Genomic DNA, 17647 nt, shown 5'->3' with positions numbered 1-17647 from the left:
AGTGCTAGATTCAATTTATACATATTCAATTACACGACTACATCAAATATCCACCCATCTTAGTTTCCATCTGCCTATACAAGTCAGATGAGAAATCACAATGCCCTTCTATCACTGCCTGCTGTAGACTTCCTTCATCTCTAGCCCGTACCTTGGAAGAGGGAGAGAAAAATTACCTTCTTACACTGGCGCACGAGGACAAGGAACCTCTGTTTATTTTCTTGGCCATTGCTGAAGGGGACAAAGCCACTTTTGAGGTCTTCAAAGCAGGGGTAGATCCTTGTGGGGAAGTACTTAATCTTTGTGGAGAAAAACAGAAAAAGTGTTACACTAAAGCTGTGCTATCTTAAATAAGCAGCAACCAACTAGCACAAGATAAGTTAATAAACCTGTAAGGTATCATGACAGATCCTAATAATGGCGACAGCAGCAGCAGCAGCCAACATGGACATAAAACTAACTCTGCCAGGCACTGTTCTGAGAACCTTAAATATGTCAACTCAGTTCATCCTCACAACCCACGAGGTAGCTAATATTGCTGTCCCCACTTTACAAGTGAGGAAATGGAAGCAAAAGGAAAATTCGTCATCCAAAGTCACTCAGTTAGCAGGTGACAGAGCTGGGATTCAAATCCAGGATTCAAAGCCCTTCTCTTAACCATGATCCCGTCATTCCTTGGTCACATCCTTTCCTTACCGCTGGCATTCATTCTTCATCATGTCCTTAGATTCCACTCCTCCATATTTCAAATCTGTCCTCTCCTTTCCACCCTGCAACTGCCCTAGGTGAGGCCATTGTTACTTCTTATCCACCTTTTAATCTTATTCCTTAACAATTCAAATTCTGAATAGCCTCCAGTGAAATCTAAAATATTTAGTCATGTCACTTCACTGTTCAAATCATTTAATCTTTCACTGGTGCCCATAAAGCCTAAACTCTGGCTCGGCTTATCAAACCCCTCCAAAATCTGGTGCTTGCCTCTCTGAGCAGGTGGTTCTAGCCACAGTTTCCCACTGGACACCCCTACTCCAGCTATACAAAATGTCTTGAGTTTCCCGAATAGACAGCATTCACACCTCTGTCTAGTTTGCATATGTTGTGTTTCCTGCCAGGCTATCTTCTCATCTCCTTACCTCCCTTCACCTCCATCTGACTCACTCCTGTCTTCTTCTAATGGTCCAATAAGCTGGAACTCATACAGCTGATTCATACACTGAATTCCCAAGCAAGGGAAGCATCCCGTTTCATTATATGCTCACAGTAAATCATAGCTCTTATACCATATTTCATTGTCTGATATTTATCTATTTCCTTGAGGCCAATATTTGTCTGTCATCTCAATTCCCAGTGGCTAGTACAGTGATGAACTCAGAGCAGGTGCTCAATAAATATTTGCCAAGTGGGCAAAAAGGGAAAATTAACTCAAATCTGGATAGCCAGGATGGCTAATCTTAATACCAAATCTGTTTTATCCTGGATGAATCATTTCATGTAGCTGGACTTTGTTTTCCTATCTGCTAGAGAAAAGCTTATTTACTGTACACTCTTTCCTTTATCATCTGCTCTCCAAATAGCAGCTTAAGTGCATGTTCTGCCTCTAAAAGAAAAATGGGAAAAGTTGTACAAGAAAGCGGCTCAAGCTTGCAGAGAAGCTTGGATCCTCTCAGAAATGCTCCCGTTAAACAATCCTAAACCTAAGAATAAATAAAAACCAGAAGGGGAAGAGTGAATCAGCTTCTTTCCCCTATTTGATCAACAGTCTTGGCCAAACATTTCTACTGCTTTCACCACGCCTGGACCTCGGTACCTCCAAGAGTGTTCAAGGGACAGGTTTCTAGAGACAAACATCAATGTTTCCTCCTCAAATGGAAGACAGGGAAGGAAAAAAACTAGAAAATAAAGAAGAGGGACAAACACATGCAAAAATAGGGGGAGAGAAGACTAATAAAAATGGGGGAAAAAATCAATGGAAAAATCTATCCCTGGATTGAAAGAAGAGTTGCAGAGCACCTGTAGTTTTCAAAAGAGACCCCCACTTTGTGCTGGGAGCACAAAGTACATTGACATCACAGCCACACAGCCCTGTGCGCACATCAGGAAAACAAAAATCATTTTCATGGTGAGCACTGAAAATAAACCATACTGTAACAAACTTCAACAGAAAGGGATGAATTTCAAAACTAGAAATTTAACCTCATTAACAGTACCTGAAAGGCTGGGACACTGATCTTGGGTGCCCTTTCAAATCATCTGACCTGCGGAAGTCAAAGACAAATGTTCACTCATCACAGCTTCACACATTTAAACAAAGACAGAAAAGCACATCGTAGGGAGTCAAACCAGTAAAAATATTAAATTGGCAAAAGGAAAAAACCTTGAAAATGGATATTAGTTCTCATCCACTTAATAAAATAAATCCTAGAACCAGCAGGACATCTATTTTAGTCATTTTATTCATAAACTCATCTTGAGTTTCATTTATAGCATCTTGCTTTTTAATCAGAAGGTAGCACCACATCCACTCAGGGTAAAAAATGTTTGATGACGGTGCCATGATACATCTAAGAAAACCAAATTCCAAAAAATGAGAAAATTTCTTAGAAGAAAAAGCAAACAGAAAAACCATATTGGAACGAGCCTTCTAAAATTTGTGTCATGGAGATTTTCTCGTTTCCTTTGCCTATTTATTTGACAAGTTATACTCTCCTCCAATTTATCCCTTCCTCCCCACCCACCCCTTAATATTTCTTAAAAATCAAGTAGAAATCTATTTGAAATGTATTTAATCAGTATAAAGCAATTTCTTAGAGTCTCCAGCAAAAAATGGTGAATAAAAAAGATTGGTAATATAAACTGATCTTGAAAATGTTTCCATTGACTTAGAAAGACAACATACATAGTAAGCAGAGCGTGGACTGTGGACAGTACTGGGTTTGAATATCACCTTCACCTCTAACTCCATTTCAATGGGAAGTGATTTAACCTCTCCAACATCAAGCAACCAACCCAAATGCAGGTAACGGTGCATACTTCTGTGGAATTCTGTTAACCTTCATATTCAAACTAAGCACCTAACATGGCTCCTGAACCACAGCAGGTGCTCAGTAAATGGCACTTCTCCTCAATTTTCTAGCAGTAGTTGGTGGTTATTATTAGGCACTAGGTTTGCTATCCCATTCTTTCATCATACTACAGGAAATAATAACCTCAACTTTGAGCTATGTATCTTTATTTCTTAGATCAACAAATCAGAACTCAAAGACCCAATCTGACTTAAGTGTTATAATTCTCCTAGATACATATAAAAACTAAATTCCCTGTGAATCCGGATGTTTGATGTTTATCATACTGACAAAACATCCTTCCTGCTATGTATGTCTCTCACTTAAAAATCAAAGAAAAGTAGCCATTTCCCATCGTATTCATTTATGGACTGCGGCCTTGTCACCGCATATAGTGCAGTAAAGAACCTTGATGACAGTTACAGATGTTTGCACTGACATTGATCCTAAAACCTTTTTCTTTTACCCAGTCTGAACTATCAGCAGGTCTAAAATGTTGTCGTCAGAAGTCAAGTCCCATTGTTGATTCTGATGGGTAATTTCAGCCTTAAACATCAAAATGGTTTATAACTTTACTGGCACAGGTAAGGATTGCTTATTCAATTATTAAAAACAGAAAGTAAGGAATTAGTCAGGACACACCAAAGTTTGGCATACAATACTTTTCTGTACACTCTAGCTTCAATACAAAAGCCTCAGCACACCTGTGAAGATTTGTCCTAAGACGAGAAATCCACTTATAGGAGAAGGGTAGAATAACAAACGGAATTTGAAAACAAGCTCCAGAGATAACTAACTGCTTAGCAGCTTACATTAGAATTCTAGAGACTGAGGTGAGGCAGAGGCTGAGGCTTTCAATAAGCCTTGAAGATTTAGCTATTCCCAACAGTGGTAAAATAAATAATAAACAACACAAAATAATAGTAAACCCCAAAGCATAAGGTAAACTTGGTATTTGTAGAATGACATTCAAAAGATAAGAGGAGATGTTCTGTCCACAAAGGAAGCACAGTATGAATTTAAAAGTTTAAAGTGGAGCTACCTAAATGCACAGGATGGTGAGGTGCGTGGCTGTCTCTGACTTTTTAAGGCACGTAGTTTGTCTCCCTGGGTTATACAATTTTTCATTTCCACATCTTCATCCTCTTCTAAATTATTCTGGAAAAAAATGCATGTTTCATAGAAAGATCATTATGAATAATTTCACTCCATATAGATTTCTTAACAGATTATGCATATAGATATATCTTAGATTATCATAATATAGATTATTTCAAGTCACTTAAATGCACCATGAATTCGGCACTGCCCAAGTATACAACAAAGAAAGCTCAACTATTTGCCAGTTAAAAATACCAGTCAAATTCCAAATCAAAGAAGCATGAGTATGGATGTGGCAGAATTTCAGAGGAGTTGTTTGTTGCAATGGACCACAACCAAACAGACTCTCATGGTCATGCTTTGGAATACAGACTAGACACAGACTGGTTCAACAGATACTGTACAAATGTTTCCAGATACTACCAGGAACCATCTGCAAATTCCATAACTTGTTTACAAAAAATGCAAGATAAAATAACTTAGGCTATCTACACAGTAACTTATTAACATCATTTAACACTAGCAAAAGCACTTAAGCCCTTTCTAGAAGGAATTGAAAGACTATGCTCATTAGATTGAAAAAAATGTGTTCCCTTCTGAAATAAGTCATATAGTTTAAAAAACTGAAGTATCATGTTAGTAAATCCTGGCTCACATTTAATTCTCACAACAACTCTAGAGAGGAGGGCACTGTTACCAAAATGAAAGGACATACTCATGGAAGTTAGGAAAATTGCCCAAACTCCCCTAAACTCTAAATGAATAGAGTTATGATTTTAAAATCAGGTTTCTTGTCCCCAGATACAATGTTCTTTCTAAAATAGATGTCACAGCACACTAACACTGCACCAGTGGCGATTATATTTCACCTTTTTTCCTCACCTTTGAAAAATCACCTTTTCCTCACCGTTTTTTCCTTTGAAAAATCAAAGGGCTTGAATTTGCTAAGATCGCTTCCAGCCATACTAGTCACCTCCCCCTCTTTAAAGCTTGAACTCTTATTTGATGAAGAATATATAAAAATATACTTCTGTCAGTCAGATTCCAGTCATTTCTGATAGAAATACCTCTTGACTCCCTTTCACCTATGTTGAGTTCCTTAAATACATCTGGGACTTCAGTAGGAATGTCCTGGGAAAAAAGACCACACGGCACTACTACACCTCTGAGTTTAAAAAAGAAAAAAAAAAAAAAAATACAAAGCACAGCACAAGTGGGGAAGAAGAGGAAATGAGGACAAAGTTTCCTAGAGGAGGCAATCCCTCAGCTGAGTCTTCAAGGAGTACAAGCAAAGCAGGCCAAAGTCCCAGGAAGGTCATCAGGACCGAGGAGAATACCAGCTCAACAGTCACAGGACTACGGATCCTTAAAGTCAGAGGGTTCTCTTAGAGTCACAAGTTGCCCCTCTACAAAGTGTCCAGGAATTGGTTATACCATTCATCTCTGTCCATACAACCCCAGTGCAGAACTCACCACCACCCAAGGAAGCCTGCAGGAATAGAAATCAGGAAGGTCTGAAGGCTAGGCTTGCTTGTGGGTGGTACACTTGAGAAGATGAGCTCAGCTTCACCCAGCTGCAGAAAGCATTTGGTATGCTGGGATGTTAGCAGTACTGGTACCTGATGGAAGGACCAGCACACAGCCAGAGTCTTCACAATGTGGAGTGGGGGCAAGAAGTGTCCCAGCCCTCATGAGACAGGCCAGAAAAGCTTCTTGGAGGACCCAAGAGGATCCTTATCCCAGTCCGTCAGTTTCATTGGCTACTGGGTGTCTTTGTGGACATCTGAAAGCCAGGAAAGCTTATTTGTTCCTCCAGCTAGAAAGATCTTTGTGTTCCCAGCTATGAAACACCTTCAAAACTCTAAGAAAAAGTGATCTTCAATCTGTAATTCTAGATTCAACCTCTCAGTCAAGTGTAAGGGTAGAACAGAGCTACAAAAATTTACCTCCCACACAGTCTTTCTAAGAAAACTATTATAGGATGCTCTTCCAGAAAAAGGAAAGAGGGCAACATGAAATCCAGGAAAATTAGGGATCCAACGTAACAGTGTAAAGAAAAGTCCTAGGATTAGAACTACATACTAGGGCTAAGAACAACCAGTCCAGGCTGGGAAGAAGAAATGCCTTCAGGAAAATACTAGAGCTGGTAAGAATTTTTGTTGTGTTGAGATTTTTAAAAACTTTAAAATTGCTTGGCACAACCTTTGGGGTGTGGGGTAGGTGCATTATCTTTTCCCAAATGCATAGAAAACTAAGCAACTAAAAAGGACAATTAACTCGAGGAAAAACAAAGAGAGGTTCCAAAAAGAAAACAGTCACAGTACACTACTAAGCTCAGCAGTGAACAATATTTACAGAGTAATAATCTGTAAATGTGGTTTAACCAAAAATGATAATATAGCTATACCGAGAAGCAAAGGGCAGTGGGGGTGATAGCAAGACACAAGAGCTAAATCCTATCTACCATAACCAGGAGGCAATAGAAAAAATGTCCAAAATAGATAAATAAAAAATAGCAATATAAGCAAGGTATTTAGAAATATGACAGTAAAAATATTATTATAATTTGCTTAGGGGTTTACTCCTTTGGGAGTGGGTCTGGGAAAAGAAAGGTGGAACAAGGGACTGATATTTTTTGTTAGAATTCAACATGTTTGATATTTTTTAAGCTGTGGTCATATATTACTTGAAAAAATAAAAACCAACTTTAAAAGACACAGATTAACAAAAAATATTAACAGTATATTTTAAATTATAATTACATGTTTTTCTCTCTCACCCTATTATGAATCTTAAGCATCAAATCTTTTTTTGTAAATTATGATACATTTCAAAAACACTCTTTTTTTTTTTTGGATACCGGACTGCCCTACATAAAGGCAGGAAGGTGACAGCAAACTAAAATACCTAAAGAAGTACAATTTTTAAAGCTGCACTTGTCTCCAGATGATTTCCTAGATAAAGAGCAAATAATAGTGCAGAGAATGAAGATTTATTTTATCCCACCAGTTGTTCTGTATATATAGACAAGATGAAAACCAAAATAAAATTAAGTAGTAGTATCCATAAATTTCAGTTAGGTAAGGTAATTGCTGACCAACACACCAATAAATTGGTGGTACATTAAGCTACTGGGGAAGCTGTGGAATGTGCTGTTAAGAAATGGTCTATTAGATAAAATACAGCACACTAGGGAATAAAAATGGAAGAGTTATAACAGAAAAATGACATCATTTGAAATAGAAACGAATAAAAATAGAAGTCAAAGGATTGGAAGATAAGAATGAAAATGGAATTTTAAGCCAATTTAAATGATTTGGCTAGGAAAGGTGGATGGGTCCTCGCTAAAATTCTTTTCCGCTCACAGATGTTAAATCTCTAAGATATAAAAGTTGGGGAAAGGCAAAGATTTTCTCTTTATAACAAGCTGGTTCTGGTCCATAGAATGTTTGAATTTATCAGACCCCCCCAAATCTGTCTTCTCTCCTTCCTTGCTGCCACTGGTTGGGATCTTTAAAACCTGGACCACTCCCTCTTCACCAACTTCCTGGCTTTCCACCCCACATGGACTCTAGCACACCTTCTCCACCATGGCCAGAGTGATCCCAAACCATGAATCTGTGTGCTGTCACTCCCCTGTTTAATAGCCTCTGGTGAAGATCCCAGAGGCATTCAGATTGGAACTGGAATAGCTTCACAGTCCTAAGAGGTGAAAGAAAGGTGCTGCAATGTAGAGCCTGAAAGATTTAATTTTTACTTCATGAATTTTTCTAAGATGCATCCTGCTTATGAGCATTTGATAGATTTCATAAATCACAATATCTCAAAGATGTATTTAAAAAGTACATTCTTGTCTACTTTTGTAAATTTATGTGACTTGGCTGAAAATTAACAGCACCTGTACCTAATTTAAGAGCATCTACTGATTGGTGTGCTAATGTTGGACTATAGCCCTAGAGCAGGAAAAGAAAAGGTAAAAACAGTTGTAATTCCAGAAGAAATTTATTAGGAGGGGCCGGCTAGGGTTTTGTTTAAAATTACTGTATGTAATGTACCAAAAACCTCAAGGAGAGGCAACAGGGTACAGTGAGTGGCCTCACGGTACTGGCTGAGTGCACAGACTCTGGGAGCCAGAGCACCTGGGTTCAAATGACAGCTTTACCACATACTTCGTGATCTTGAGCAGATGGCTCAACTTTCTCTTCCTCAGTTATGTCTTCTGAATGGGCCTAGTAATAGTGCCTATTTCATACTGTGGTTGTAAGGATTGAAAGGTTAATCCATGTGAAGTACGTAGAGCAGTTCCTGGCACACAGTAGGTGCTATTTAGGTGACTGTTGTTGCATACTAAGCTCCCCCATTTAACTCAAATATTTGCTCTAAAGTGCTTTAAATTCCACCTTCTTAAAGACACTATTTATTTTTTTAAATTTATTTATTAATATTATTTTTTTACATTCTAAGACATTGTTGAGAAGCACTTGGGAGGAAGCAGGAGAGGGGAAGTGGGAAGATGAAGGGAAATAGCACAGGAAGAGGAAGAAGAGGGTGGTGTGGTCAAGGCCCATGGCAGCCCCCTCATTCCAGCAGGGGAGACCAGGAGGCTTCCAGAAGAGGCTCGGTCATTGCTGGACTAGATGCAGATGCCAGGTGGGGGTGTGTCTGCAGCCCTGGGCCTCCCACCACCCCAGCTCAGGAGCCCAGTTTCCAGTGGCAGCTTGGTGGTCATCACTGGGATGGTTGCAGATGTTGGGGGGTGTGGCTGAGGCTCTTGGACCCCCACCACCTAGCTTGGGAGCCTGGGGCATTTCCACAGGTGGCTCAGTGGTAATCACTGGACTTGATGTGGATGTGGGGGGGGGGCATGGCTGAGGCCCCCACCATCCTGGCTCAAGAGCCCAGGGCGCTTCCTACAGCAGCTCAATGGTCGTCACTGGGCTGGTTGCAGATTTCGGGGGGATGTGGCTGAGGCCTTTGGCCTTCTACTGCCCCAGCTCAGGAGCCTGAGGTGCTTCCTGTGGCAGCTCAGTGGTCATAGCTGGGCTGGGTGCAGATGTAGGGGGCTGTGGCTGAGGATCTCGGCCCCTCACCGCCCCAGCTCAGGAGACCAGGGCGCTTCCTCTGGCAGCTCGGTTGTCATCGCTGGGTTGGGTGTAGTCACTGGGGGGGCGTGACTGAGGCCCACAGCCCTCTTCCATCCCTGGTTTGGGAGCCCAGTCCTTCTAGGTTTTATAGGCACTGGTGGTGTAAGACCTTTGCTAGTTAATATCAAACTTTGTCTCTTATCTGTGGGTATTTTGTTTTTTCTTTCAGTTCTGTGTTGGATTATTCACTGTTCCCACCTCTTAAAGTCTGCACTGGAACTAATTTGTTGTCCTTTGCTTACTTCTAAAACGGGGGGACTTCCTGTGGTGACCAGCACTTGAGCCCTGTGGTTGAGTTAGATTGCTGTTTTGCTGCTGACTCCCTGTGGAAGGCTTTTCGTGCAGCTCAGGTTTTAATTGTTGACCTTATATGTATTTCTGGGTCTTGTGAGGTCTGGTGCACCTGGTTTGTGTGGAAACTCTGGTCTGGGCCTGAGTCTTTTCAGCAAACCACACCCCTTGCAGCTCTATATTCCTGACCAGTCTCCACTGAGTTATCCAGCTGCGATTGGAGGGCAGATCAGCTGTCCATGATGTGCCTCGATGTTCCCCCAGTGGGCCCATCTCTACCACCTCCCATAATCCAAACACTTCCCATGGGACAGGTCATGCACTGGTCCCTTATGATGATTCACCAGCCTTTGAGTGGCTCCTTTGTTCAGTTGTCTGTGGCTTCTCACTCCTATGTGAGTCCACAGGAGCCCTGTTAGTGGTCTTGCTGGTCTGGGGGCCACCAAGGCCCTCTTCTCCCCTGCCACCTCCAAGCAACTTCATATGAAGGGCATGGCAGTAGTTTTTGCCAGCTCTTGCTCCATGTGCTCACCAGGACCAGCCTTGAAGTGGTGGGGGCTCAAAACTATGGAAGCGATTCTTTCTCTCATCGTGGCTTCTCCTGCCTTCATAGGTTTTCTCCTCCTCTTCCCCTGAGCTCTAGCGGCCCCAGCTTGGCTGCTGTTGCTTTTTAATAGTTGTAAATGGGTTGATTTGTGGGAAAGAGTGATGCTGGGGGCTGGCTATTCCACCATCTTGACTGGAAGCCTAAAGACATTTTTTAAATAACCCCAATCCATAATGGAGCCTTAGGTTTCTGAATGTTAAAATGAGCACTTGTTGCTGGTACTTTTTGTATTTGAGCATATACTGCCCTTGTATAGCTTGGAGTATTATGAATTTCATGCCTCTGTCCTTTTTTTTTTTTCTGAAACTGTAAGCCTTCTTCATTCATTCAAGTACTATTTATTAAGGCTCTGTGGGCCAGGAATAGAATCATGATGAGGACAGAGAAAAGTCTCTACCTTTATAGAGCATATCACCCAGCAGGGATGGAGAGAAAAGAACCAGGGAGGAAAAGTACAGGGCAAAGCAGGAGCTTGGAGCAGGGAGCCTGGCCTAGACCCACATGATGGGCTGTGCATATGTCACACTGCCTAGCCCAGAACTGAACTCCAGGCTCAATAAAGGTAAAGCCTCTATTTCTAAAAGATTTCTCACAACTCTAAAAGGGCAAGAAAATTCATTAAAGCTACAGCCTAGTCCATGACTATGACCTCCATCATTCTGCTTATTGTTTTCCTTTCACCCACCTTCTAAGCACTGAAAAGCTGTACATTCAAATTCTCCAAATCAATAATAACAAAGTTTCCTAATAACTAATCATGAGAAAATTCCTGTAGTCCTAGAGAGCAAAAAATAATTTGGAATCTCTCCTTTCAATCTTTTATTTTTTTAAAAAGACAACCTCTAGAGGAATACTGCTTTTTTTCACTTTCTTTCTGTACAAACTAAATAAATCCAGAATTTCCATGGGTTTCTACCCTGAACATCTGTAGGAAAGTTGAAACACATTAAAATCCTTACAGCATTCTCACCTTATTTTCCCGCTTGTAATTAACAAGAACAATAAAGGTATCATTAACTCATTAAGTCCAATTTTGAGTAAACTAATTCCCTATATTTGTGTAATGTTCCAGAGCTAGAACCAGATAAGCATGGCAAGAAAAGGGTTTGGAAGGGCTGCTTGCAGAAAGCATCAACTACCTATAAAGTGGTCCAAAAGTCATATACATATCACTGCAAAATATGAACCATATCATCATTTTCTGGCATCTCTGGATTCTTTCATTTCTGTCCTCTAATTTCAGAAGTGATAGCACTTCAATGACTAAAGTTAAAATAATTATTGAGGGGCAGTACTACTGTGTGAATTTTTGTGTCCCCCCCAAAATTCATATTTGAAATCCAAAACCCCAAGGTGATGGTAGTAAGAGGTAGGGCCTTTGGGAGGTGGTTAGATCCTGAAGTGGAGCCTTTACGAGAGAGGCCCTGAGCGAGCCCGTTTGCCCCTTCCACCATGTGGGGACATAGCAAGAGGGCACCATCTTTGAACCAGGAAACAGGCCCTCACCAGATACCTAATCTGCTGGCACCTTGATCTTGGACTACCTAGCCTCCAGAACTGTGAGAAATAAATTTCTCTTGTTTATAAACTACTCAGTTTATGCTATTTTGTTAACAGCAGCCTGAACAGATGAAGACAAGGGGGTGTAGGGTTGGGGGCAACAGCCCAACATCTGAATATACACTTAGGTTTAAAACTGACTTATCCCCCAACTGTTCCACAACATCTTAGAATGTAAAAAATAGTAATAACAAATAAATATTTAAAAATAAATAAAACTGACATTTTACATTTCAATTATATGCATTCCCTACCCTTCCAGTGATAAATAAATGTTAATTATTCTTAAGTTCAATAAATTGGGGCCTAAAGAAGTATAAGAATGAAATATTCTAACTCCCGAACATTAATTTAACACAAATATAATTCTTGCAAGGTAAATGTGTTTCTCAGATAGAGGGATAAATTTTATGTTAGTCTTTTCAGAGTTCACAACTCAAAGCTTTATTTACTTGAACGTTGCAACCTGCGATGGAAAGGCTGACCAGAGCAAGAAAAAAGTGTTCTTGTTTAGCTATATTATCACATTAAAAAGTTAGTTCAGATCCTTTCTGTTTGCTTTTAATAGGCCAGACTGCAATTCAGGGACAAGAAAAAGTCAACAAAGGCTCTGAACATCAACATGACCTTGGCTAAGATTTACATTCTGTCAGGTTACTCAAGCAAGTAAACTCAGCCACTTCATCAGTGGCTGTCCCGGAGAACATACCACAGGGTTTAAAAATCAGTCCCGTCAGCAGTCTCCACCCCTGGTCCTTGAAGAAAACTCACTCTCCCAATCTCCAAGCACTGTGGTATCTTCCTTGCTGAAAAAAATCTGTTTAAGAGGCCTATTGTTGACCTAAGAGAGCTCCCTATGCGCTCCTTCCATTCTGGGTTCCTCGGGGCAAGCTTGAGCCACAGCATTTTGTTCAAGGCCCTTGTCCGGGTCTAATGGACAATGTCTGAAAGAATTGTAAGCCCACCCTTGCTGCCTAAATATTTTTAACCGCTATCTTTGCTCCTTTAGGGATAAAAAATATAAACTAAATATAAATCACGTACTTAGCTTCACCTCAGGCATAATGTGGTAGAAAGGGCTAAACTAAGAGTGGGATGTCCAGTTCTTAAAGTGGCCTCATTACTAAAAACTTGGGGGCCTTGGGCAAATCACATATTTTCTGGGACCCTGGTTTCTTATCCATTCAAGAGGGGAAATAGAACAAGCAATTTCAAGGTTGCTTCTAGTTCCAAAAATGCTCTTGATCCTAATTCTTAGTAAGTCTCTTCCAGTTTTATTCAAAGGTAGTAGGGTGCAAGAGAAAAAAAACACAAGTTTGAAACCAGACAGATGGATTGAATCATGTTTTAACACTGAGGTTAGAACATCTCTGCTATGCAATTTCCTTACCATAAAACAGAGATAATATTACCTAATTCACCAGGTCATTATGAAGATTAAACCAGACAATATATATCAACTATTTAAAGCAGTTTGCTTATAATAGAACCTCAGTTTTAACAAGTTGCCCCTCATTATGTTTTCAACTCTGCACTTTAGAAAACAACATGAATTTGAGGCTTTCGGAGTACCACTTGTGGTCTTCAACTGCCACATTAAAATTTTTCTTCTTGATAGCTATTTCAATTTTCAAATAGAAAGTATGCTTTTCTATTTCTTTCCTATAAATATTCTCCCGACCAGAGTAGCGTCCTTTATAATTGTATTCCTTAAGTTACAGCTTGTTTCTTTTTAAGGAAAATTGGTTTCTTTATCTTGCTTCTTACTTTATAGGTGGATGACTCCACACCTAAAAATTTGATACTCTTAGCATGTCAGAGAAAAGATACTGCTATATTATATGTGTTGAATTGGGAAACAAATGCAGAATGTTAGTCTTAAGGAGATAGAATCTTCCTGAGGAAAACTCACCTCTGCAAATCTTTCCACACTTTGTATTTTAGATAAGTTTCCACCAATAGATATATCATCCAAGCTAGAAAGAATTTTATTAATACTTCCTTCACTGGATGGTCTATTTTTCAGTTTCGATCGGAAAATGTCTCCTTGGACCCACAATGAGGCTTGTTTTCTGTAAAAAAGAGAGAAAACAAAATAACCTTTAAAATAAACTACCATCATCTCCCCAAAAGTATGATGTCTTATAAAGAAAAAAATTATCAGATGAACATTTACAAATCGGACTGAAAAGAATATGAAATAAATCTTAGAATAAAGAAAAATAAAGTCACATTCAGAAGCCAAAGTAAATTAAAGTCCTATATTAAACACAAATATCCATCTTCCAATATCTGTCTATATAGCCATACATGGGGTGACTGTTGAGGTCCTCAGATGCTTAGAACAAATTCCACAGCAATAAGTACTGTGAGCCCATTTGTCTTTTAAATATAAATTTGAAACCTGTAAGATATTTCTCAAATAGCAATTTGATACGTTCATTTACAAAAACAGCTGGGATAAATTAGATTCGAAAACATAGGGAAAAAGCTTGAGTTAAACAAGATACTACCCAAAAAAGTCCTAAACACCAACTAGTACCATAAAAGGCCCTCAACATATAACTTTAGAAACCCGGTCATAATCTAAAGGCCAGGCTTATAGCCTCAATTAGATTTTCCTCGTGAAAAGAAAATGTGTTTAAAGTTCATCTACAAGCTTTCTTTTATTCAATGAGACACAACCATAACTGTTTTTAAAGTTTTAAGAAGAAAACTGAAAATATGTAAGCAAAATGACAATCTAGGGCTTCAACTTTTATCGATGGGGTCACCTTCATACATTTCTTTTAAGATATATTATCCAATAGAATAGTTTTATTTCTATTCTATACCACACTGTACAGGATAGAATTAAACTAAAAACATATGGTACATCATGAAGAAGATCAACATCCAACAAAACAGCATTATCCAGGAGATGCCACCAATAAGAACAAAGATTTTTTTTTTAAAGCAACAGGCAAACCGAGTAATACTTTTGCTCAAAGGTTCCACATGTCACATAAAATTCAGGTTAAAACGTGAGGAGAAAAATAACCAAAAAACCTTCCTGAATATTTCATTGGGCCCTGGGGACAGGAATCCATCTCTCCTTTTAAACAAAATTTACTCTCAAATCAGAATGTTTTTGTTTATGTCTAACTACTGTTGAAAGTCTTGAAGAAAAGGTTAAGCTTGAAATCACAGCAAAATTTTACATGTGCAATCCCTCCAAACATGCAATTCCACATCTAGGTATCATCCCACAGAAATTCACTGTGTGCAAAATACAAAAATGCTTATTGGAGCATTATTTGCAATAGCCAAATATTGGAGACACTCTAATGGAAAACCAGCATATTAGGTTACAGTAGATTCATTCTGTAAAATATTATGTAGCCAATAAAAAGCTTGTGAGAGACCTACATGTGGTAAAAAGGAAAAGTGGCCATGAAATAAAGCATTAATGAGTGAAAAATACAAGTGACAGAGTGTAGAAAGCGTGATCTCGTTTTTGCTAAAAAAAAAAAAAAAAAAAGGAAAAATGTTACAATGTTAACAAAAAGTTCACAGTTATCTAGAAGAATACGCACCAAAACATAAGCTAGTTGCCCCAAGAATGAAAAAGGAAGCTTTCACTTTCTACTGCATAATGTCTACAATATCTGACTATAACAACATGACTCATTCGCTTTTGTTAAGAGGTGTTAAATAAATAAAGATCAAAGCAGAACAAAGCTAGATAAGTATGAAAAGGAATGTTTAAAGTTGCTATCATAAAAGACAGCAGACAAATACATCACTATATTTTTTTAACAACAGCAATTATAAAGCAACTTTAAAAGTCAGTTGAATAAAGTGAGAAAATGTTAACAGCATGGGGTAGGTTTGTATGGTTAGGGGGACTTTCTTTTAATAAAATATTCCACACTACTTTCAAATAAGAGGTAATCTTTTTCTTTTACTTTCTGTCCACTTTTCAATATTTTCCAAGTAAAACAAAGGGGAAAAAGAAATACCTTTACATCTGATTTTTGAGACAGCCAGGATAGAGGCTCTAGATATAAAATACATTGTCCACATATAAAACTAACTTACCATTTCTAACATCGTTCTAAAATTGAAACTAGTTTAAATTATCTTAAGAAACTTTAAGTATATTTCTAAATACATTGAATATAAAAGCAAAAATATATGAATAAAATAAAAATTTCAGAAATCTACACATACCAATACCTAGACAGTGAGGAAGTACAAGTCTACCTTCTATCATTGCAGAAGTTACTTTTTCGGGGGCCGGCCCATGGCTCACTTGGGAGAATGTGGTGCTGAAAACACCAAGGCCATGGGTTCAGATCCCTATATAGGGATGGCCCTTGGCTCACTTGGGAGAGCGTGGTGCTGACAACACCAAGTCAAGGGTTAGGATTCCCTTACCTTAGTAATATAGATGTATACAAAATATAGATGAGGTTACCATACCATGGAGTCACAGTAAACTTTTCTATACCAGCTGTAAAAATACATATTCAAAACAAAGGCTTTTTCTTCTTCTTCCTTTTTTTGGGGGGGCAACTGGCCTGTATGGGGATCTGAACCCTTGACCTTGGTGTTATAATACTGCACTCTAACCAACTGAGATAACAGGCCAGTCCCTCAAAACAAACTTTTCCTAACATTACTTTCCATTATGGAAATTTTTATAAAACCATAGATAGTCTGCCTTATATTTTACATCTTCAAAAATTCTTGCTTTAATTTTTTATACCTCCAGACTTTCTACTTCATGCTACATGCAGTGGAACCTCTTATGTCATTCTTGAATCTTATAGCCTCCAAATAGTAATAAACAAATAGCAGAGTCATTTGCCACAGAATGAATAGTTAAAAAAAATAATTGTTAAATTCACAAATGAATGTCTTGGGCCTCCAGTCAAAACTCCCAGTAATAAAGAACTACTATTACAAGAGAGACAAGACTTAGCTTTGTTGCAAATAGTGAAAATTCAGATAAGTGAAACACACAGAAAGGATATAGATATAAGGAAAAAAGACTGTATCCCTGTCCCTCAGGAAGTTCCCACTTTAGGATGAGAAAAGTAAACAACTGAAATCCCATATTATAGGCCCTATGATCAAAATTTCCATAAAACCCTAGGAGAAGAGGCCCCTAACTTAATCTTAAGGAATCAGAGGGAAGTTTCCCAAGAATCCAGAAGTATCTGGAAAGATAAGCAGGACTTAGCCAGCAAAGAGTATTCCCAAAACAACAGACAAAACAACAACAAAACAACAAACAAAAAACGTGGGCTGGAGAAATAGTGACATCAAAGAACACAGCATGTTTAGGAAAGCAGGTTGTTTAATCTGGCTGAAGCCAAAAGGATTTGACAGTAGTGGTAACCAGCTCATGACAGGCCCTGCATACCATGCTAAGGAATTTAAATTTGACCCCCAAATATGAATGGAAGGCGCTGTAAGGGTCTTTAGAAATTTTTTTAAAAAAAAACAAAAACACGAAGTGGAAACAGAGGCAGAGACGAAGAACCTAAGAGGCTAAACTGGAAAATTATTCCACTTCCAAAACAAGTCACAAAATGAAAACTCTGATGCTGCTGCCAGTCTAACAATGTAAATTACAAAGTGACAACTTTCACTTACTTGGTTTAAAAGACTCACTTGGTCCCATCTCTGGAAAGACTTGATTTGAATCTAAATATTAAAGATGAATAAAGTGTCAAAGCTGATTTGTGTGTTGCTAAGCGATGCTGTATGCAAGTGCTTAAGAAAAAGCAACATTTCACGCAAATACCTTTTTATTGACAATAAAACCACGCTGGCTTTTATTGTGATGTCTATTACTTCTTAAAAGCCTCATCTCAAAAAGAAGAAGTAAAATA

At 38.7% G+C, this 17647-nt stretch overlaps 1 protein-coding gene across 8 annotated transcripts in view; it reads right to left on the bottom strand.

Moving 5' to 3' along the window:
* Positions 1 to 17647, bottom strand: part of CDC14A (cell division cycle 14A) — a 159722-nt gene that overhangs the window by 18913 nt on the left and 123162 nt on the right. For all 8 annotated transcript variants that reach the window (XM_063104365.1, XM_063104369.1, XM_063104364.1 and 5 more), the window contains 4 exons: positions 13678 to 13837; positions 4105 to 4220; positions 2208 to 2255; positions 177 to 299 (listed from right to left, as the gene is read on the bottom strand). In XM_063104365.1, the coding sequence (XP_062960435.1) occupies positions 177 to 299; positions 2208 to 2255; positions 4105 to 4220; positions 13678 to 13837 (447 nt within the window). The remainder of the gene's footprint in view (positions 1 to 176; positions 300 to 2207; positions 2256 to 4104; positions 4221 to 13677; positions 13838 to 17647) is intronic.

This window comes from Cynocephalus volans, chromosome 8 (assembly GCF_027409185.1).
Source record: "Cynocephalus volans isolate mCynVol1 chromosome 8, mCynVol1.pri, whole genome shotgun sequence".
Lineage (NCBI taxonomy): Eukaryota > Metazoa > Chordata > Mammalia > Dermoptera > Cynocephalidae > Cynocephalus > Cynocephalus volans.
Note: the sequence above shows the minus strand (reverse complement) of the source record. Positions and strands in the feature narration are given on the sequence as shown.